General features: G+C 44.1%; 1 protein-coding gene and 1 pseudogene across 1 annotated transcript; one reads left to right on the top strand and one right to left on the bottom strand.

Annotated features, from left to right (window-relative positions):
* The first annotated feature begins 1,299 nt into the window (after nt 1-1,299).
* TRIM21 (tripartite motif containing 21) lies at nt 1,300-9,946 on the top strand. The gene is made up of 7 exons (XM_007116848.4): nt 1,300-1,375; nt 2,503-2,957; nt 3,454-3,549; nt 4,934-5,164; nt 7,882-7,904; nt 8,582-8,682; nt 8,979-9,946. Exons 2-7 carry the CDS (start codon nt 2,550-2,552, stop codon nt 9,524-9,526), a joined length of 1,407 nt encoding a protein of 468 aa, XP_007116910.2. The 5' UTR covers nt 1,300-1,375; nt 2,503-2,549; the 3' UTR covers nt 9,527-9,946.
* Nucleotides 9,947-13,920: 3,974 nt separating this feature from the next.
* Nucleotides 13,921-14,870, bottom strand: LOC102973663 (olfactory receptor 52B4-like; annotated as a pseudogene).
* Between the last annotated feature and the right edge of the window lie 614 nt (nt 14,871-15,484).

Genomic DNA, 15,484 nt, shown 5'->3' with positions numbered 1-15,484 from the left:
TGTGTCCGTTTCTGTAATATGAGTAATAAACCCTGAATCACTAAGTTGTTGTGTGACTTAAATAATATAACCTGACATAGCAGTGTTATTCACAATAGCCAAAAGATGGAAGCCACCCAAGCATCCATTGACAGATGAATGGATAATCAAAATCTATACCCAGGGCTTCCCTGGTGGCGCAGTGGTTGAGAGTCCGCCTGCCGATGCAGGGGACACGGGTTCGTGCCCCGGTCCAGGAAGGTCCCTCATGCCGCGGAGCGGCTGGACCCGTGAGCCATGGCCGCTGAACCTGCGCGTCCGGAGCCTGTGCACTGCAACGGGAGAGGCCACAACAGTGGGAGGCCCGCGTACGGCAAAAAAAAAAAAAAAAAAAAAAAAAAAGTATACCCAGACACTGGAATATTATTCAGCCTTAAAGAGGAAGGAAATCCTGTTACATGCTACAACATGGATGAACCTTGAGGACATTACGTTAAGTAAAAGAAACCAGTCACGAAGGGACAAATACTGTATGATTCCACTTACATTAGGCACCTAAAATAGTCAAACTCACAGAAACAGAAAACAGAACGGTGGTTGCCAGGGTCTGAGGGGAGGGAATGGGAGATTATTGTTTAATGGGTACAGAGTTTTAGTTTGGCAAGATGAAGAAAGTTCTGTGCATGGGTGGTGGTAATGGTTATACAACAATGTGAATGTATTGAATGCCACTGAACTATACACTTAAAATTGGTTAAGATGGTAAATGTTTGTGTATTTTCCCACAACTTTAATAATAATAATAAAACAGCCAGAGAAAATCCCTAGCTCAGTGATAAGTGCACAGTTGGTGCTGAATAAATGTCAAGTCCCTTCTTACCACTCACTGATGTGATGCCACCTTGGGGTAATGCGAAAAAAATCCCTCTCCCCCTGATACTAAAAAAATATCAAGTCTCCTGAAAAGGAATTGTTTTGGGAAGTAGGAAACAGAAGGTGGCCTTTGCGGGAGAGCTCCGGGCACTCCTGTCCATCCAAACCTCCTTAAGAGCCGCTCCTGCACGCGGGCACACCTCGTAGGCGTGGGGTGATGACCAGTGTCAGATAAAGCAGCATGACTCCTCCACGTAGCAGATAACGATATTTTACCCTATTAGACAGTGAGGACACAGGAGGGAGCGCAAAGCAAGGACTAAATGCTGCGGAGCTTTCACTCAGTCTCAGCCTCCAAAGAGACCCCGCCCACGGTTCCCGTCGCAGGCCGCACCTCAACCCCTCCTCCTTCCTCCTCCCTTTTCTCCTCCTGCTCCGCCCCCCTCCCTTTCAGACTGGCCTTTGACAGGAAATCGAAAGTGAAACAGGGAGCCGGCTAGTATCTGCTCAGTTCTTTGAAAAGGTGAGTGAATTTGGCTAGACGGAGGTACCCCAGCCCTGCCTTAGGGACCTCTCTCCCCTTCCCCAGATCTGAAGAGCCCCTTCCTAAGCAGTCCCCACCCCTAGAGCCTTCGATCTCAGTTTTCCCTTCGCAGCAGGTCTCCCTCAACCCTAACCCAGCAGTTCTTCCCCTACTGCCTGGGTGGAGGCTGGGCTGCGAACCTGACTTCCAAGAAGGAGCTCGGGCTGCCCTGCTGCCGGCACCTGAGCTGGGATGAAGGACCCAGGGAAACTGGGAGAACTAGGATGGCAACCTAGCTCGGAGGGTGGTCCAGGGCAGCCCGGTGTGGGGTGGGTCTGCAATCTCTGAGACTCCCATCCCCAAAAAGCCCCCTCTGGAGGTGAGAGGGACAGGGTTGCTTAGAATGTTAGAAACGTATGGGTCTATGCCCTGGAAGAAACGAAGACAGGTGCCAGGTTCAGAGTAGCTGAGAGAAGAGCCCAGGGAGTGCTCAATCAACCACACATTTGTGTGTATGTGTGTGTGTATACACATATGTATATACATATACACATATACATATGTGCACATACAGATATACATATGTACTTATGAGAATATATAAGAATAAATATAAATATTCTTATATATATTCATATTATAGATAGATATAGATAGTTCCTGCCATTATTGCAAAAATTAATGAAGATCTATGTGAAGTATGTAGCATCTGGCACCTGGAAGGTGCATGGTAAATGGTCGCTACTATTAGGATTAGCTCTCAACAGAGTCGGAGACCAGTGGCCTGAGATGGAAGATGGACAGGTAAAGCCTGAGCACTGAGGGCTTAAGAAGAGATGGACATGATGAAAGTCGAATTGTAAGCAGCTGTATCTTAGGTTCTCAACAATTTTTGCTATCTCTTTTGGGGACTCAGTTTCCCCTTCTGTCTGACTGGATCAGTGAACCAGACTGTGGAGGAGAAGCTCTTGTTATTCAGGTTGAGTTCCTTTTCTTTTCTTGTTTTCACCCCCTCCAGCTCACTCTCCCTGGTGGTTTCCTTTGAATTGTCTTGCTTTTCTCACACAGATCTTCTCATCTCCTCCCTTCCTCTTCTTCTCTCCTCCTTTCCTCTTCTCTCCCACTAGGCCACTGGAAGATCTTCCCAGTGCTGCTTAATAGGAACATTACCCCTATGGCCTCAGCAATGCCCTTGGCAATGATGTGGGAGGAGGTCACGTGCTCTATCTGCCTGGATCCCATGGTGGAGCCCATGAGCATCGAATGTGGTCACAGCTTCTGCCAGAAATGCATCTCTGAGGTTGGGAAAGTTGGGGGCAGCGTCTGTCCTGTGTGCCGGCACCAATTCCTGCTCCGGAACCTCCGGCCCAATCGACAGGTGGCCAACATGGTGGAGAATCTTAGAAAAATCAGCCAGGATGCCAAGAAGGGCACACAAGGGGAGCTGTGTGTGGTGCACAGAGAGAAACTTCACCTATTTTGTAAGGAAGATGGAAAGGCCCTTTGCTGGGTGTGTTCCCAGTCCCAGAAACACCGTGACCACCCCAAGGTCCCTATTGAGGAGGCTGCTCAGGAGTACCAGGTGAGGCCTTAGCATGGAGGCACGAACAGGTAGAAAGGAGATAGGGCCTTGATGACTGCTTTGTTCCCCAGGGCTGGGAATGGGAGAGAGTCACCTGTGGAGTTGAGGGGATGGGGAAAGGATGGGGGTCTCCTGCCTTCTGTGTCTTATTTAAGGGGAGAATTGCAAGCTCAGCACAATTTTCTCATTCCCCAGGAGCAGGGTGTATGCTATGGGAAAATGCTGCATGGATCATGTTTCCTTGTGGCCTCCTGGTTAATTAAGAATGAGTAGTGCCCCCATCCCTACTACCCCAACAGTGTGGCTCTATTTTGTAAGAAACATCAGGCTTTTTCCAAAGTCTTCCCATCTACAGAATTCCTACCCCAAACAGACTCTAGTTCTTGCTCATCCTCTGCACTCAGACTTTTCTAAGAATCAGTATGATCTTCCCCCACCTCATGCCACTGCATCTTCTTGATCTGAGTGGGCATTAACCTGCTATCTTTCTCTGCAGGAGAAGCTCCAGGTGGCACTACAGAAACTAAGAAACAAGCAGGAGTTGGCTGAGAAGTTGGAAGTGGATGTTGCAATGAAGAAAGCAGCCTGGAAGGCAAGAGTCATGTCATGAAGGGAATCTTAGATCAGAAGCCTGGGGAGGGTCCAGGGTCCTGGACTCAAGAAAGCCCTAACCATAGCTATGCCAGTCCCTATATCTCACTCCCCAAGAACCAACTGTCCCCTAGGTCTCCTGATGGAGGGGAATAAAAAAGGGTAGGGCTCAAAGAGAGCTCCCAATCAGATGGAGAGTCTTAAGAGAAGGTGCTGAGGGACAAGACATACCGTGAAGCTCCTGCTCCTTGAGCCCAGTCTCTGGAGATGACAGCACAGAGCCTCAGTGTCTGGGACAGAGGAATCCCAGGAGAGATGCCAATGACTTGGCCTGTCGGGAAATGACAAGGGCTGTGAGGAACAGACTTAAGGGAACCATCAAGGTGTAAGGTAGGAAAAACAGTGTGACCAGTTGGTTGCTTGACCATGTCCAGATCACTGGTCCAAAGTGTAATGGAGAGCTACAGCTTGTTCTGCACCAGGAATTAGGAGGTGGGGCATGTCAGGGACTAGAAGGGAGTGGAAGGAGCCCATGGCCAAGGGATCCCAGAAGAGGAAGATTTGGGACCCGGGAAGGGTGAGTCAGGCTGTGGTGGCAAAAGGGGTCACCCTGTGTCATCGAGTGACCCTCCAGTTACAAGCAGGAGAGAGCAAGCCAAGAATATCCCAAAGACTCCTTTTCCCCAGAACTTAGGAACGGGGTTGTGAGCCTGTCTTTGCGAGGTTGTTGGCAGTGGGACCAGGTGTTACTCCCTCAGTTACTCACTGAGATGTGAAGAGCAAGGGGCATGTTCCGGTGGTGATTTGAAGGAGGTTGAGGAAATCTCCGGTACCATAGGCAGATGCCGCTGTGGTTGGAGGGCAGCCATGGTGCGCTCCCACCAGTCCCATTAACCTCTTAGTCCCAGGAGCCTCAGCCCCCCGCCTCCCCAGCAAAATTGTATACGTGTGTGTTTATTCCCAGACAGAGCCAGAGTGGTGAGTCTTCCAGGAATAGAAATAGATATGGGCACTTCCATTCCCAAAGCTTAGGAGATTGTGATAAAAAACCACCTCTGGGCTTCCCTGGTGGCGCAGTGGTTGAGAGTCCGCCTGCCGATGCCGGGGACACGGGTCCGTGCCCCGGTCCGGGAGGATCCCACATGCCGCGGAGCGTCTGGGCCCGTGAGCCATGGCCGCTGAGCATGCGCGTCCGGAGCCTGTGCTCCGCAACGGGAGAGGCCACAAAAGTGAGACGCCCGCGTACCGCAAAAAAAAAAAAAAAAAAGTACATTACTAAATAACCAAGAGATCACTGAAGAAATCAAAGAGGAAACCAAAACCGCGTACCGCAAAAAAAAAAAAAAAAAAAAAAAACACCTCTTTTCTTTCCATTGACACCAAAGGGGAAGGTTGAGGCACAAAAATTGAGGATTCACGAAGAGTTTGTAAGACAGAAAAACTTTCTGGCTGAAGAGGAGCAGAGGCAACTGCAGAAGCTGGAGGAGGAGGAGAGGCAACAGCTGAGAGACCTGGGGGCTACAGAGGCCAGGCTGGCCCAGGAGAGCCAGGCCCTGCAGGAGCTGATCTCAGAACTAGAGAGGAGGAGTCGGGGCTCAGCGCTGGAACTGCTGCAGGTGAGACCTGAGGACGGGCTCCCCTCTGAGATTCAGGGAGTCATTGAAAAAAGCCAGAGCTCTTCGGGGCTGCCTTCAGAGCACACAGAGACTTGGTCCCTGGAGTTTTCTTAAATAAAACAAACTGGAATTCAGACCCATGAGTGGTTTGCATTCAAGGCATGGAAAGGTACAAATTTAGGTGGGAATATTCCATGCAGCAATTAAAAGAAATGGACATCTCTGGTAAGTGCCTGCTCTAATACATACCAGATTCATGACCTTGAGAAAGGACCTTAATCTTTCTGAGGATCAGGTTTCTCATATGTTAAATGGATATTATAGTATTACATATCTCATAGAGACAGTAGCCCAGCCCCAGCCCTGCCACCAATTCTCTCTGTTACCCTAAGTTGTCATTTTCCTTTCCTAGACCTAATTTCTCTATTTGTGAAGCAAGGGGGAGGGAGTGGGCTAAATAACAGGGGTTCCCCAGGCTTTAGTCATAAATTTACCATCTTTACACTTTCTGCTACTTATGTGAACTACCCAAATGATTTGAGCATGTTACTTTTCTCTTTAAAATTGTCTCACTCTTTTACCTGAATAAATTTAGTTTAAAAGGAAATTTGTCCTCAAAGACAAATATCATGATATCACTTATATGTGGAATCTAAAAAAATAATACAAAGGAACTTATTTTACAAAACAGAAACAGACTCACAGACATAAAAAACAGACTTATGGTTACCCAAGGGGGAAAGGGGATGGGAGATAAATTAGAGATTTGGGACTAACAGATATACACTACTGTATATAAAATAGATAAATAACAAGGACCTACTGCATAGCACAGGGAACTGTATTCAATATCTTGCAATAATCTATAATGGAAAAGAATCTGAAAAAAGAATCGATATGTATATATATATGTGTAACTGAATCACTTTGCCGTACACCTGAAACATTAACTATACTTCAATTAAAATCAACTATACTTCAATTAAAAAAAAAAAAAAGAGAGACAGGGACAAAAAAAGGGTCCGCTCTTGGGAAAGCCGCACAGGGTCCTGCTCGGTTTCAGTACGTATAAAATGCTTAGAACAGTACCTGGAATAGAGTATGTGGTTGCATAAATGTTAGTTAATTTTATTATCATTTATATTATGAACTACCTACTGAACATAAAAATAGTAGATTGGAAATGAGGAAATAAAGCTAAAAGTAAAATAACTGAGAAAATAAAATTAAACCTTGTGAGCATAATTTTGTCCTCACAGGAAAATCAGGACCAGGAAATGAGAATTTTAGAGAAATATTAAAATGTGACTTTGTTTCTCCCTTATTTGGCCTAAGCCAGTGTTCTCATTTGGTAATATAGCTTAGATGTATATGCTAATTGCACGAATTATTGAGTTATATGGCTATCCTTGTGACTTTGCTTGTTCTATGCCTGTTTCCTAATCTGTAAATGGAATATAAATAACAGTACTTACCTAATAGAAGTTTAGTAATAATTAAACAAGACAAGTTATACAAAAAAAAAAAAGAAAAAGAAATTTGTCCTAAGCAATAGTAACCATGTGTTATGTTACTGATACCTTTTCTAATGTATTTCATAACAATAATATTAATAACTGCAAATTCTCAAATAGCACATATAACATGCCAGGTGTTTAGTCCCTCATGACAATGCAATGAGTTGGATGCTACTGTTATCCCCATTTCATAGATGAGAAAACTAAGGTACAGAGATGTGAAGAGATTTAGAGACTAAAGCTAAATAGCTTAACCAAGTTCACCTGAATAGTAAGAGGTGTTAAGTAGAACACACATCAGTGAATTTATTTTTTTTAACTATTTTTTATAAATACATTGATGTGTGTTCTACTTAAAGTCATCTCACATCCACCAATGATATGCTTGCCTCACTTTGGGAACCTTTGGACTAGATGGTCTCAAAAGTCCCTCTGCTGTAACATTCTATGGTTCCTCTTTCCCCCACACCTTTTCACTGTCTCTGGGTCAGATATGGTCATGAAGCCATTTCTGGTTTGTGCAAAAAAGCCCACAGGATTGATTTGACTTGGCAGGCTCTCTTCTTCCCGTTGTCTAAATCTTGCGTCTGCCCAGCATTGAGCAGAGCTTTCTAAGGCACTTTTGCCTGGGCCTAGGAGCCTGCCGGTTCCCAGGTAAGGACCCCAACCCCTGCCACAGAATATTCTCAGATGTTTTGGTTTCACATACATGACCGGGGGGCTACATTAACTACAGCAGAGGACAGAGCTCTAACTAGCCAGCCCTTCCTCCCCAAATGGTGCAAGCCCACAAATAAGAGCAGTTTCTGTGCATTCTGTGCATGCTGACTTGGCCATTCTTTCTCTGTGACTGTCTCTGGGCCTCAGCCAGGCGGGCTATTTGCCCCCTTTTTCTCTCCCACCCACCCCACCAAGAATCTGGTCTTTTTAATTTGTTTTCTGAGTCAGAGTTTGTAAGCTGCTCTTCCTTCCCCTAATTGTAAGTCACACCCATGCTGGGTTTCTGCTTCCCCCACAAGCACCCACACATGCCTTTTGTTCCAAGCTGGTCAGAAGCATCTTTTGGGCCTTGGTCCAGAGGGATGGGGCAGAGAGCAGTGTCCTTTGGACCTCAGGGTGGCATCGCGTGACCCACAGGACTGAAGTCTCAGTCGTAAACCAATGACTCCAGATCTTACTCTCTGTCTCTTTTCTCCTCAGGAGGTGAAAAGTGTCCTGGAAAGGTAAGGAGAGGTTTTCTTTGTTAGAGGATGGGGCAGCAGGAGGCATAAATACCTGTGAAAAACGGTTTTGAGTTAAAAAATGTGCATTGAAGTTATCCCCATCCTCTTCCCTATTCTCAAAGACCCAATCCTCCATAACATATTTTCTGGTCTCAGAAGGCTAATTAATGAACATCTCAGTTGGTGAGTTGCCCAAAGTAATTGGACTGTAACGTCTTCACAAAGTGAAGTTATGACCAACAGGGAAGTTCTGAGTCTACAGCCTTCTGGGACTCCTTCTTTAAAAAGAATCTAACCAGTTTCAAACCTCCCAGAAAGAGCCATGGGTAAGACCCACTGTAGGGGTGAGACTCCTTAGGTTCCTCATGGAAGTGATTCAGCCTATATCAGACACGTTGATGTAAAATGAAACAGAATGTGCTTGCGTGGTGACCTCAGGCTCGGAGTGGAGATACAGACTGTCCAGGTGCTGCAGAGGCCCATTGTAGCCAGCAAGTCTGGGATAGAAACTAAATCCTACCTCCTTTTGCCCTTCACCCTCAGGAATCCTAACACAGGAGATGTTTTTGCAAATTTGCATTATATTAAATTATCAGTCATCCCCAAAGGCGATTATAGCAACAGGATTTGGGTGAGGTAGGAGTTGGAGTCAGGGTCGCTAAGTCTTTTTCCCCCAGGAGTGAGTCCTGGAACCTGAAGGAGCTGGACATCACCTCCCCAGACCTGAGGAATGTGTGCTATGTGCCTGGGGTTAAGAAGATGCTGAGGACATGTGGAGGTGAGGCCAGTACCAGGGGTGTGGGACTGGCCTGCTGGGGAGTGAAAGGGGATAAGGAGGATGCACAGTGCATCCCAGGGTTGGGGAGAGATGACAGGTCAGAGTAGGTGGGGCAGGGGCAAAAATAGGGAAGGTGGTTCCCTCAAAGGTCAGGGCAAGGGTCAGAGTTGGCTAGGGGGTCATTTCCTCCCCCACTGAGGCTCAGGGTCACCCTTTCACCCTCATCCCCCCACCACAGGCACAGGGTCACTGACTCCCCACACTCTCCTGGCCTGACTGTGGTCTTCTCTCTGCAGTACACATCACTCTGGATCCACATACAGCCAATCCGTGGCTCATCCTTTCGGAGAATCGGAGACAAGTGAGGCTTGGAAACACCCAGCAGGAAGTGCCTGAAAATGAGGAGAGATTTGATACCTACCCCATGGTACTGGGTGCCCAGCGCTTTGACTCTGGGAAAGTTTACTGGGAGGTAGATGTGACGGGAAAGGAGGCCTGGGACCTGGGGGTTTGTAGAGACTCCGTGCAGAGGAAGGGGCAGTTTTTGCTCAGCCCCAACAATGGCTTCTGGACAATTTGGCTATGGAACAAACAAAACTATAAGGCTGGCACCTGCCCCCAGACTCCCCTCCACCTTCAGGTGCCTGCACGCCGAGTTGGGATCTTCCTAGACTATGAGGCCTGCACTGTTTCCTTCTACAACATCACTGACCGTGGCTCCCTCATCTACACCTTCTCTGAATGTGCCTTCGCTGGACCTCTGCGGCCCTTCTTCAATCCTGGTTTCAATGACGGAGGAAGAAATGCGGCCCCTCTGATCCTCTGTCCACTGACGATGGGCTGATAGGGATCCAGATGGCTCTCTCTGGACACCAGCACCTCTCTGTTGGTTCCCCTTCTCAGCCACTGGCCCTGTCTCCTTTGCCCATGAACTCCAAACCACCTTTGTCTCTGCAGAGGTGTCAGGATGCCAGCAGGCAAACTTTGGCAGGGAGGTCACCGGAGGTCTATGTCAAATGACCTGCAACACCAATATTCCTGCCCTGCATTGCTTTATGATTCCCTCCATGAAACAAGCTACTTGTATTTGGCCCCCAAACTCATCTGGATCAACTAAAACATGTTTCTGCCTTCCTTATGTGATTTGAGTTTTGTTTTCTCCTCTCCATCTCTAGGCCTTTGGTCAGATCCCTACTATGTATCTTGCAAAGGGCTTCCTAAATAAATTGGGCCTCAGTCTATCCCATCATTCCTGTCTCGTACACACCTAGGATTATCTTTCCAACATACACACATCAGATCATGAGTGACTCCCCACTGCCTATAGAAAAACAGCCATTAGCAGCCACACTTTTACAATAAAGGCTGAGGTAATTCCCTGGTGGCCCCGTGGTTAGGACTCTGTGCTTTCACTGCTGAGGGTGCGGGTTCAATCCCTGGTCAGGGAACTAAGATCCGCAAGCCCAGTGGTGCAGCCAAAAAAAAAAAAAAAAAAGGTAAAATAAAGGCTGAATTATGCGTGCCTTAGATTGCCATGTTAAATATCCAGCTGGATGTGCTCCCCCATTCCCACTATTATCTCCCAACCACATCTTGTTGTTAGTGGAGTTGGTTAAAGGGCATATCAATATAAATGGCAGGTGTGATGGGTTTTGATATGCCAACTTGCCTAGGCTATAAGCCCCCAGTTTTTCAACCAAACACTAATCCACATGTTGCTGTGAAGGTATTGTTGTAGATGTCATCAAAATCCATAATCATTTGACTTTAAATAAGGGAGACTGTCTTAGATAAGCTGGGTGGGCCTAATGTTCAATCAGATGAAAGTCCCTAAGGGCAGATCTGAGGCTTTCCTGAAGAAGCTATTCCACTTGTGAACAGAAGCTTCAACGCATGCCCAAGAGTCCCAGCTTCCCCTTCCTGATAGCCTGCCCTGCGGATTTACGACTCGCTTTGCCGGCTCCCACTATTGTATAAGTGAATGTTTTGCAATAAATAAGTAAACCTCTTTATATTTATCTCCTGCTAGTTCTCCTTCTCCAGTTGAACCCTTACTGGTGTGAAGGCCAGGATGGAGGTAACAGTATCACCTGGTTTCAGCAAACTCTTTCTTGAATTTAAGCTTTTAAGGTTGGCACAGTGAAGCTCTACACCTGAGCATCAATCATTAGGCTGCCTGAGAGCCACTATCCTTCTAGGAACCCTGATTCCTTATCTAAAATAGTATCTCAGATTGCCCTTAGCAAATCTAAATATTTCATGAAAAACTTAGATACTATACAAAGATGTCAGTGATCTTAAAAAGAGCTTATTGATAAAGGAGTTGTTTCTAGGAATGAGTAATGGTCTATCTTAACACTGGACAGAAAGAAGATGCATTGATGGAAAGATAAAAAGAACAGAATCCTCAGGCAAGAGACAACGTCACAGAGTTAAATCAGTGTAAGTTGGCAAAGTCGACCAGTGCCTTTGTTGATACGCTGGAGAGACTATGGAGGAGAACTCAGTCCTCTATGAATGGGATGTACTGGGGGAGGGTTGGATTCTGTATACCCAACATGGGTCATAGAGAAATATTTTTTAATAGAAGGGTAGGGTATGAAATCAGCTTTTCTGCTTCTCTGTGTCTCTGTCTTGGGTTTGACCAATGTAAATGATGGTGGGTTTTTTTTTCCCTTCAATTGATATACTGGTGGGAGGAGACTGCCATAATGATATAAACTTAAATATTCTCATTTCTCAAAATCTGAATATTTTGACATATTGGGTTACCCTGATACTTGGAGATGTACATTACACAGATGACATACTGCCATCCCCTGGGTCTCCACCAAAAGGAATTAGAGATTTCATAGTATCTCAAATTTTATCCCCACCAATAATTACTAACAAGTGATGCAAGTACACACCTGCATGTCACACACAAGATTATCATAGTAAGCCAAAGACAAATATCATATGATATCGTTTGTATGTGGACTCTTAAAAGAAAATGATACAAATGAACTCATATGCAAAACAGAAACAGATCCACAGACGTAGAAAATGAATTTATGCTTACCAAAGTTCAATTTTTTTGGATTGTACATATAAGAGAGATCACACTGTTTTTGTCTTTCTGAGTTCATTTAGTATAAGGTACTCCAGGTTTATTCATGTTGTCACAAATAGCAGGATTTCCTTTTTATGATTGAATAATATTCCATTGTGTATATGTATCACATTTTTCTTTTTTTCTCCCAGCTTTATTGAGATACAACATTTTTTAAGTTAAAGGTACTCAATGTAATGATTTAATATATATAATTACAACAATAAGGTTAGTTAACACATCTGTCATCTCACATAGTTACATTTGTGTATGTGTGTGGTGAGAACTTTTAAGATCTACTCTCTTAGGAACTTTCAAATATACAATACAGTATTGTTAACTATAGTCATCATGCTGTGCATTACATCCTTATAACATATTCATCTTACAACTGGAAGTTTGTACCCTTGACCACCTTTACCCATTTCCCCTACTCCCAACCCCTCACCTCTGGCAACTACCAATCTGTTCCCTTTTCTATGAGATTGGTTTTTTTTTTAGATTCCACTTATAAATGAGATCATACACTATTTATCTTTAACTTATTTCATTTAATGTAATGTTTTCAAGGTTCATTCATGTCACCAATGGCAAGATTTCCTTTTTGTCTGAATAACATAAATGTATATATATATGTGTGTGTGTGTGTGTGTGTGTGTGTGTGTATATATCACATTTTATTTATCCATTCATTTGTCAGTGGACACTTGGGTTGTTTCCATGTCTTGGTTATTGTAAATAATGCTGCAATGAACATGGGGGTGCATATAACGCTTTGAGATACTGATACCATTGTTTTCAGATATATACCCAGAAGTGGAATTTCTGGATCATATGATAGTTCTATTTTTACTTTTTTGAGGAACATCCATAGTATTTTTCATAATGGCTCCACAAATTTACATTCCTACCAAGAGTGCACAAGTGTTCCCCTTTCTCCATATCCTTTTCGGCATTTGTTATCTCTTTTGTTTTTTTTTTTATAATAGCCATTCTAACAGGTTTCAGGTGATATCTCATTGTGGTTTTGACTCACATTTCCCTAGTAATTAGTGATGTTGAGGATCTCTTCATGTTCCTATTGGTTATTTGTATGTCTTCTTTGAAAAAGTTCTAATCAGGTCTTTTGCTCATTTTTTTAGTCAGGTTATTTGTTTTTTGTGGGGTTTTTGCTATTGAGTTTTGCTACTGAGTTTCATGGGTTCCTTATATATTTGGATATTAACCCCTTATCAGATATATGATTTGCAAATATTTTCTCCCATTCCATAGTTGCCTTTTCATTTTACTGATTGTTTGCTTTGCTGTGCAGAAGCTTTTTAGTTTGATGTAGTCCCACATCTTTATTTTGCTTTTGTTGCCTGTACTTTTGGTGTGATATCAAGAAAATCATTGCCAAGACCAATATCAAGAAGTGTTTCTCTATATTTTCTTCCAAGATTTTTACAGTTTCAGGACTTACATTTAAGTCTTTAATCCACTTCAAGTTAACTTTTGTGTATGGTGTAAGATAAGGGCCCAATTTCAATCTTTTGCATGTGAATATCCAGTTTTCCTAACATCATTTATTAAAAGACTGTCCTTCCCTCATTGAGAATTCTTGACACCCTTATCAAAGATTAATTGACCTTATATGCAAGTGTTTATTTCTGGGCTCTTTATTCTGTTCCATTGGCCCCTTTTCTAATTCAGAATAAAAGTTTACAGATATAAATATAGATATCTCAAATGTATATATTATTAAATTAATATAATTCTGCCTATAGGTTTTAATTTCAATGTCCTAGACAAGTTCATTGTAGGAAATAATTCTCATTGTTTAATACGATTTAGTTTGGTTTTGATATTTCTATTTTTCTGGAACCCTATGCATGCACTAAGAAGAGTCTCTAAGAGAATAGGTAACTTCCTCCAGGTCAAACACATCACTTTTGGCGAACCCAGGACTCAAAGCTAATTCTGAGCTGACAACTGGTGCTCTTTCCGAAACACCACCCTTCTCAAGATAACATGGCATTCTATCTTTAAAAGCCATGACAAATCACTTTGTTCACAGTCAGTACCACCCTTTGTTCATAAACCTCTACAAAGTAGGCAAAGGAAATGTGAGGTCCTATGTTGATAAACATAACACCTGTCATACAAACTCAGCAGTGTTTCCACTGTGAAGACAAAGTACTAACCACACACTCTCGAATCTGCCTGATCTTGACCCCATAAATGATGGGGTTTAGCATAAGAGGGGTTAACATACAGATGTTTGCCAGCAGAATGTGGGCATAAGGAGGAACATGATGCCCAAACTGCTGGGCAATTATGGTAAAAATGCCAGTAAGTAGAACATGGAAATGACCCCAGGATGGGAGCCACATGTGCCTAGGGCCTTTTGCCAAGCTCCTCAGGAAGGGAGGCGGAAGACTGCATTGAGGATGAAAGTATAGGAAACCAAGATGTGCAAGGTATGTATCACTACAGTAGAGAGCAGAGCAGACAAGCCATATCAGACATTGACACGAATGTCAGCACAAGCAAATTTAGCAACAGCCATGTGCTCACAGTAGGTATGTGGTAGCACATTGCTATGGCAGAAAGGTAGTCTCTTCACCAGGAACACATCTGGGAGTATCACAGAGAAGCTCCTCAGGACCACAGCCAGACCAAGCCTTATGATTACTTCACAATGGAGCACTGTGACATAGCACAGTGGGTCACAGATGGCCACATAGCAGTCAAATGCCATGGCCAACAGAATTCCTGATTCAGCAATGAAGGTGGCATGGATGAAGAAGATTTGGGTGATACAGCCTTCAAGGGAAATCTCTCCAGCATGGAACCAGAATATGGCCAGGGCTTTGGGCACAATGGTAGTGGACAAGATGAGGTCAGCCACAGCCAGCATGCAGAGGAAGAAGTACATGGGTTCATGGAGGCTGCATTCAGTGATGATGATGAAGACAAGGAGGCTATTCCCAAGGACAGCAACAAGGTAAGAAATAAAGAAGGGGAGAGAGATCCATATGTGCTGGTCTTCCAGGCCAGGGACCTCCAGCAGAATGAAGAGTGAATGGCTGGTACCAGTGTGGTTGGGGGTTGCCATGCCTGGGATGAGTCATTTGGATTTTGGTATATGGTATTTGGCAGTCATCTCTTCTCTCTTTCCTAAAAGGTGAATGGGGCTGGAGTGGGGGAAGTGGAAACAGATCATTTTTCACTGAATGAGAAGTAGAAAGGGACCTGGTCAGGAAATCAGGAAACATGGGTTAAGACTCCATGCCATTCTATTCACCAGCTATGTGATCTCAGTAAAATTACTTCCCTTCTCTGGGTTTCTCTTTTATCACTTTAAAACTAAAGTTGGACTAGATATCTGTAAGAGAGTTGTTCCAGCTCTAGAATGCCATAGGATCTTAGCATCAGATTGTTACAAACAGTTGAGAGCTGTGAATAACACTGCAGTTTCCACTTTGACCATCAGAATGGGAAATGCATCTCAAAAGGCAAATGGTAACTGAGTTAATTATCAATTTAACAAACCTTACTGAACACATTGAGCATGTACCATGGCTCCTGGAGGACCTACTTGAGGGGAGACAGACAATTAAACAAAATAGCTATACAATACAGATAGTGTAGAAGAATGTTAAACACAGGGGCTGAGGAAACATGGAAAGTTTTCTAGGAGTTCAGAAAAGTTTTTCTAAAGGTGCCACC

This window comes from Physeter macrocephalus, chromosome 16 (genome assembly GCF_002837175.3).
Source record: "Physeter macrocephalus isolate SW-GA chromosome 16, ASM283717v5, whole genome shotgun sequence".
NCBI lineage: Eukaryota > Metazoa > Chordata > Mammalia > Artiodactyla > Physeteridae > Physeter > Physeter macrocephalus.
Note: the sequence above shows the minus strand (reverse complement) of the source record. Positions and strands in the feature narration are given on the sequence as shown.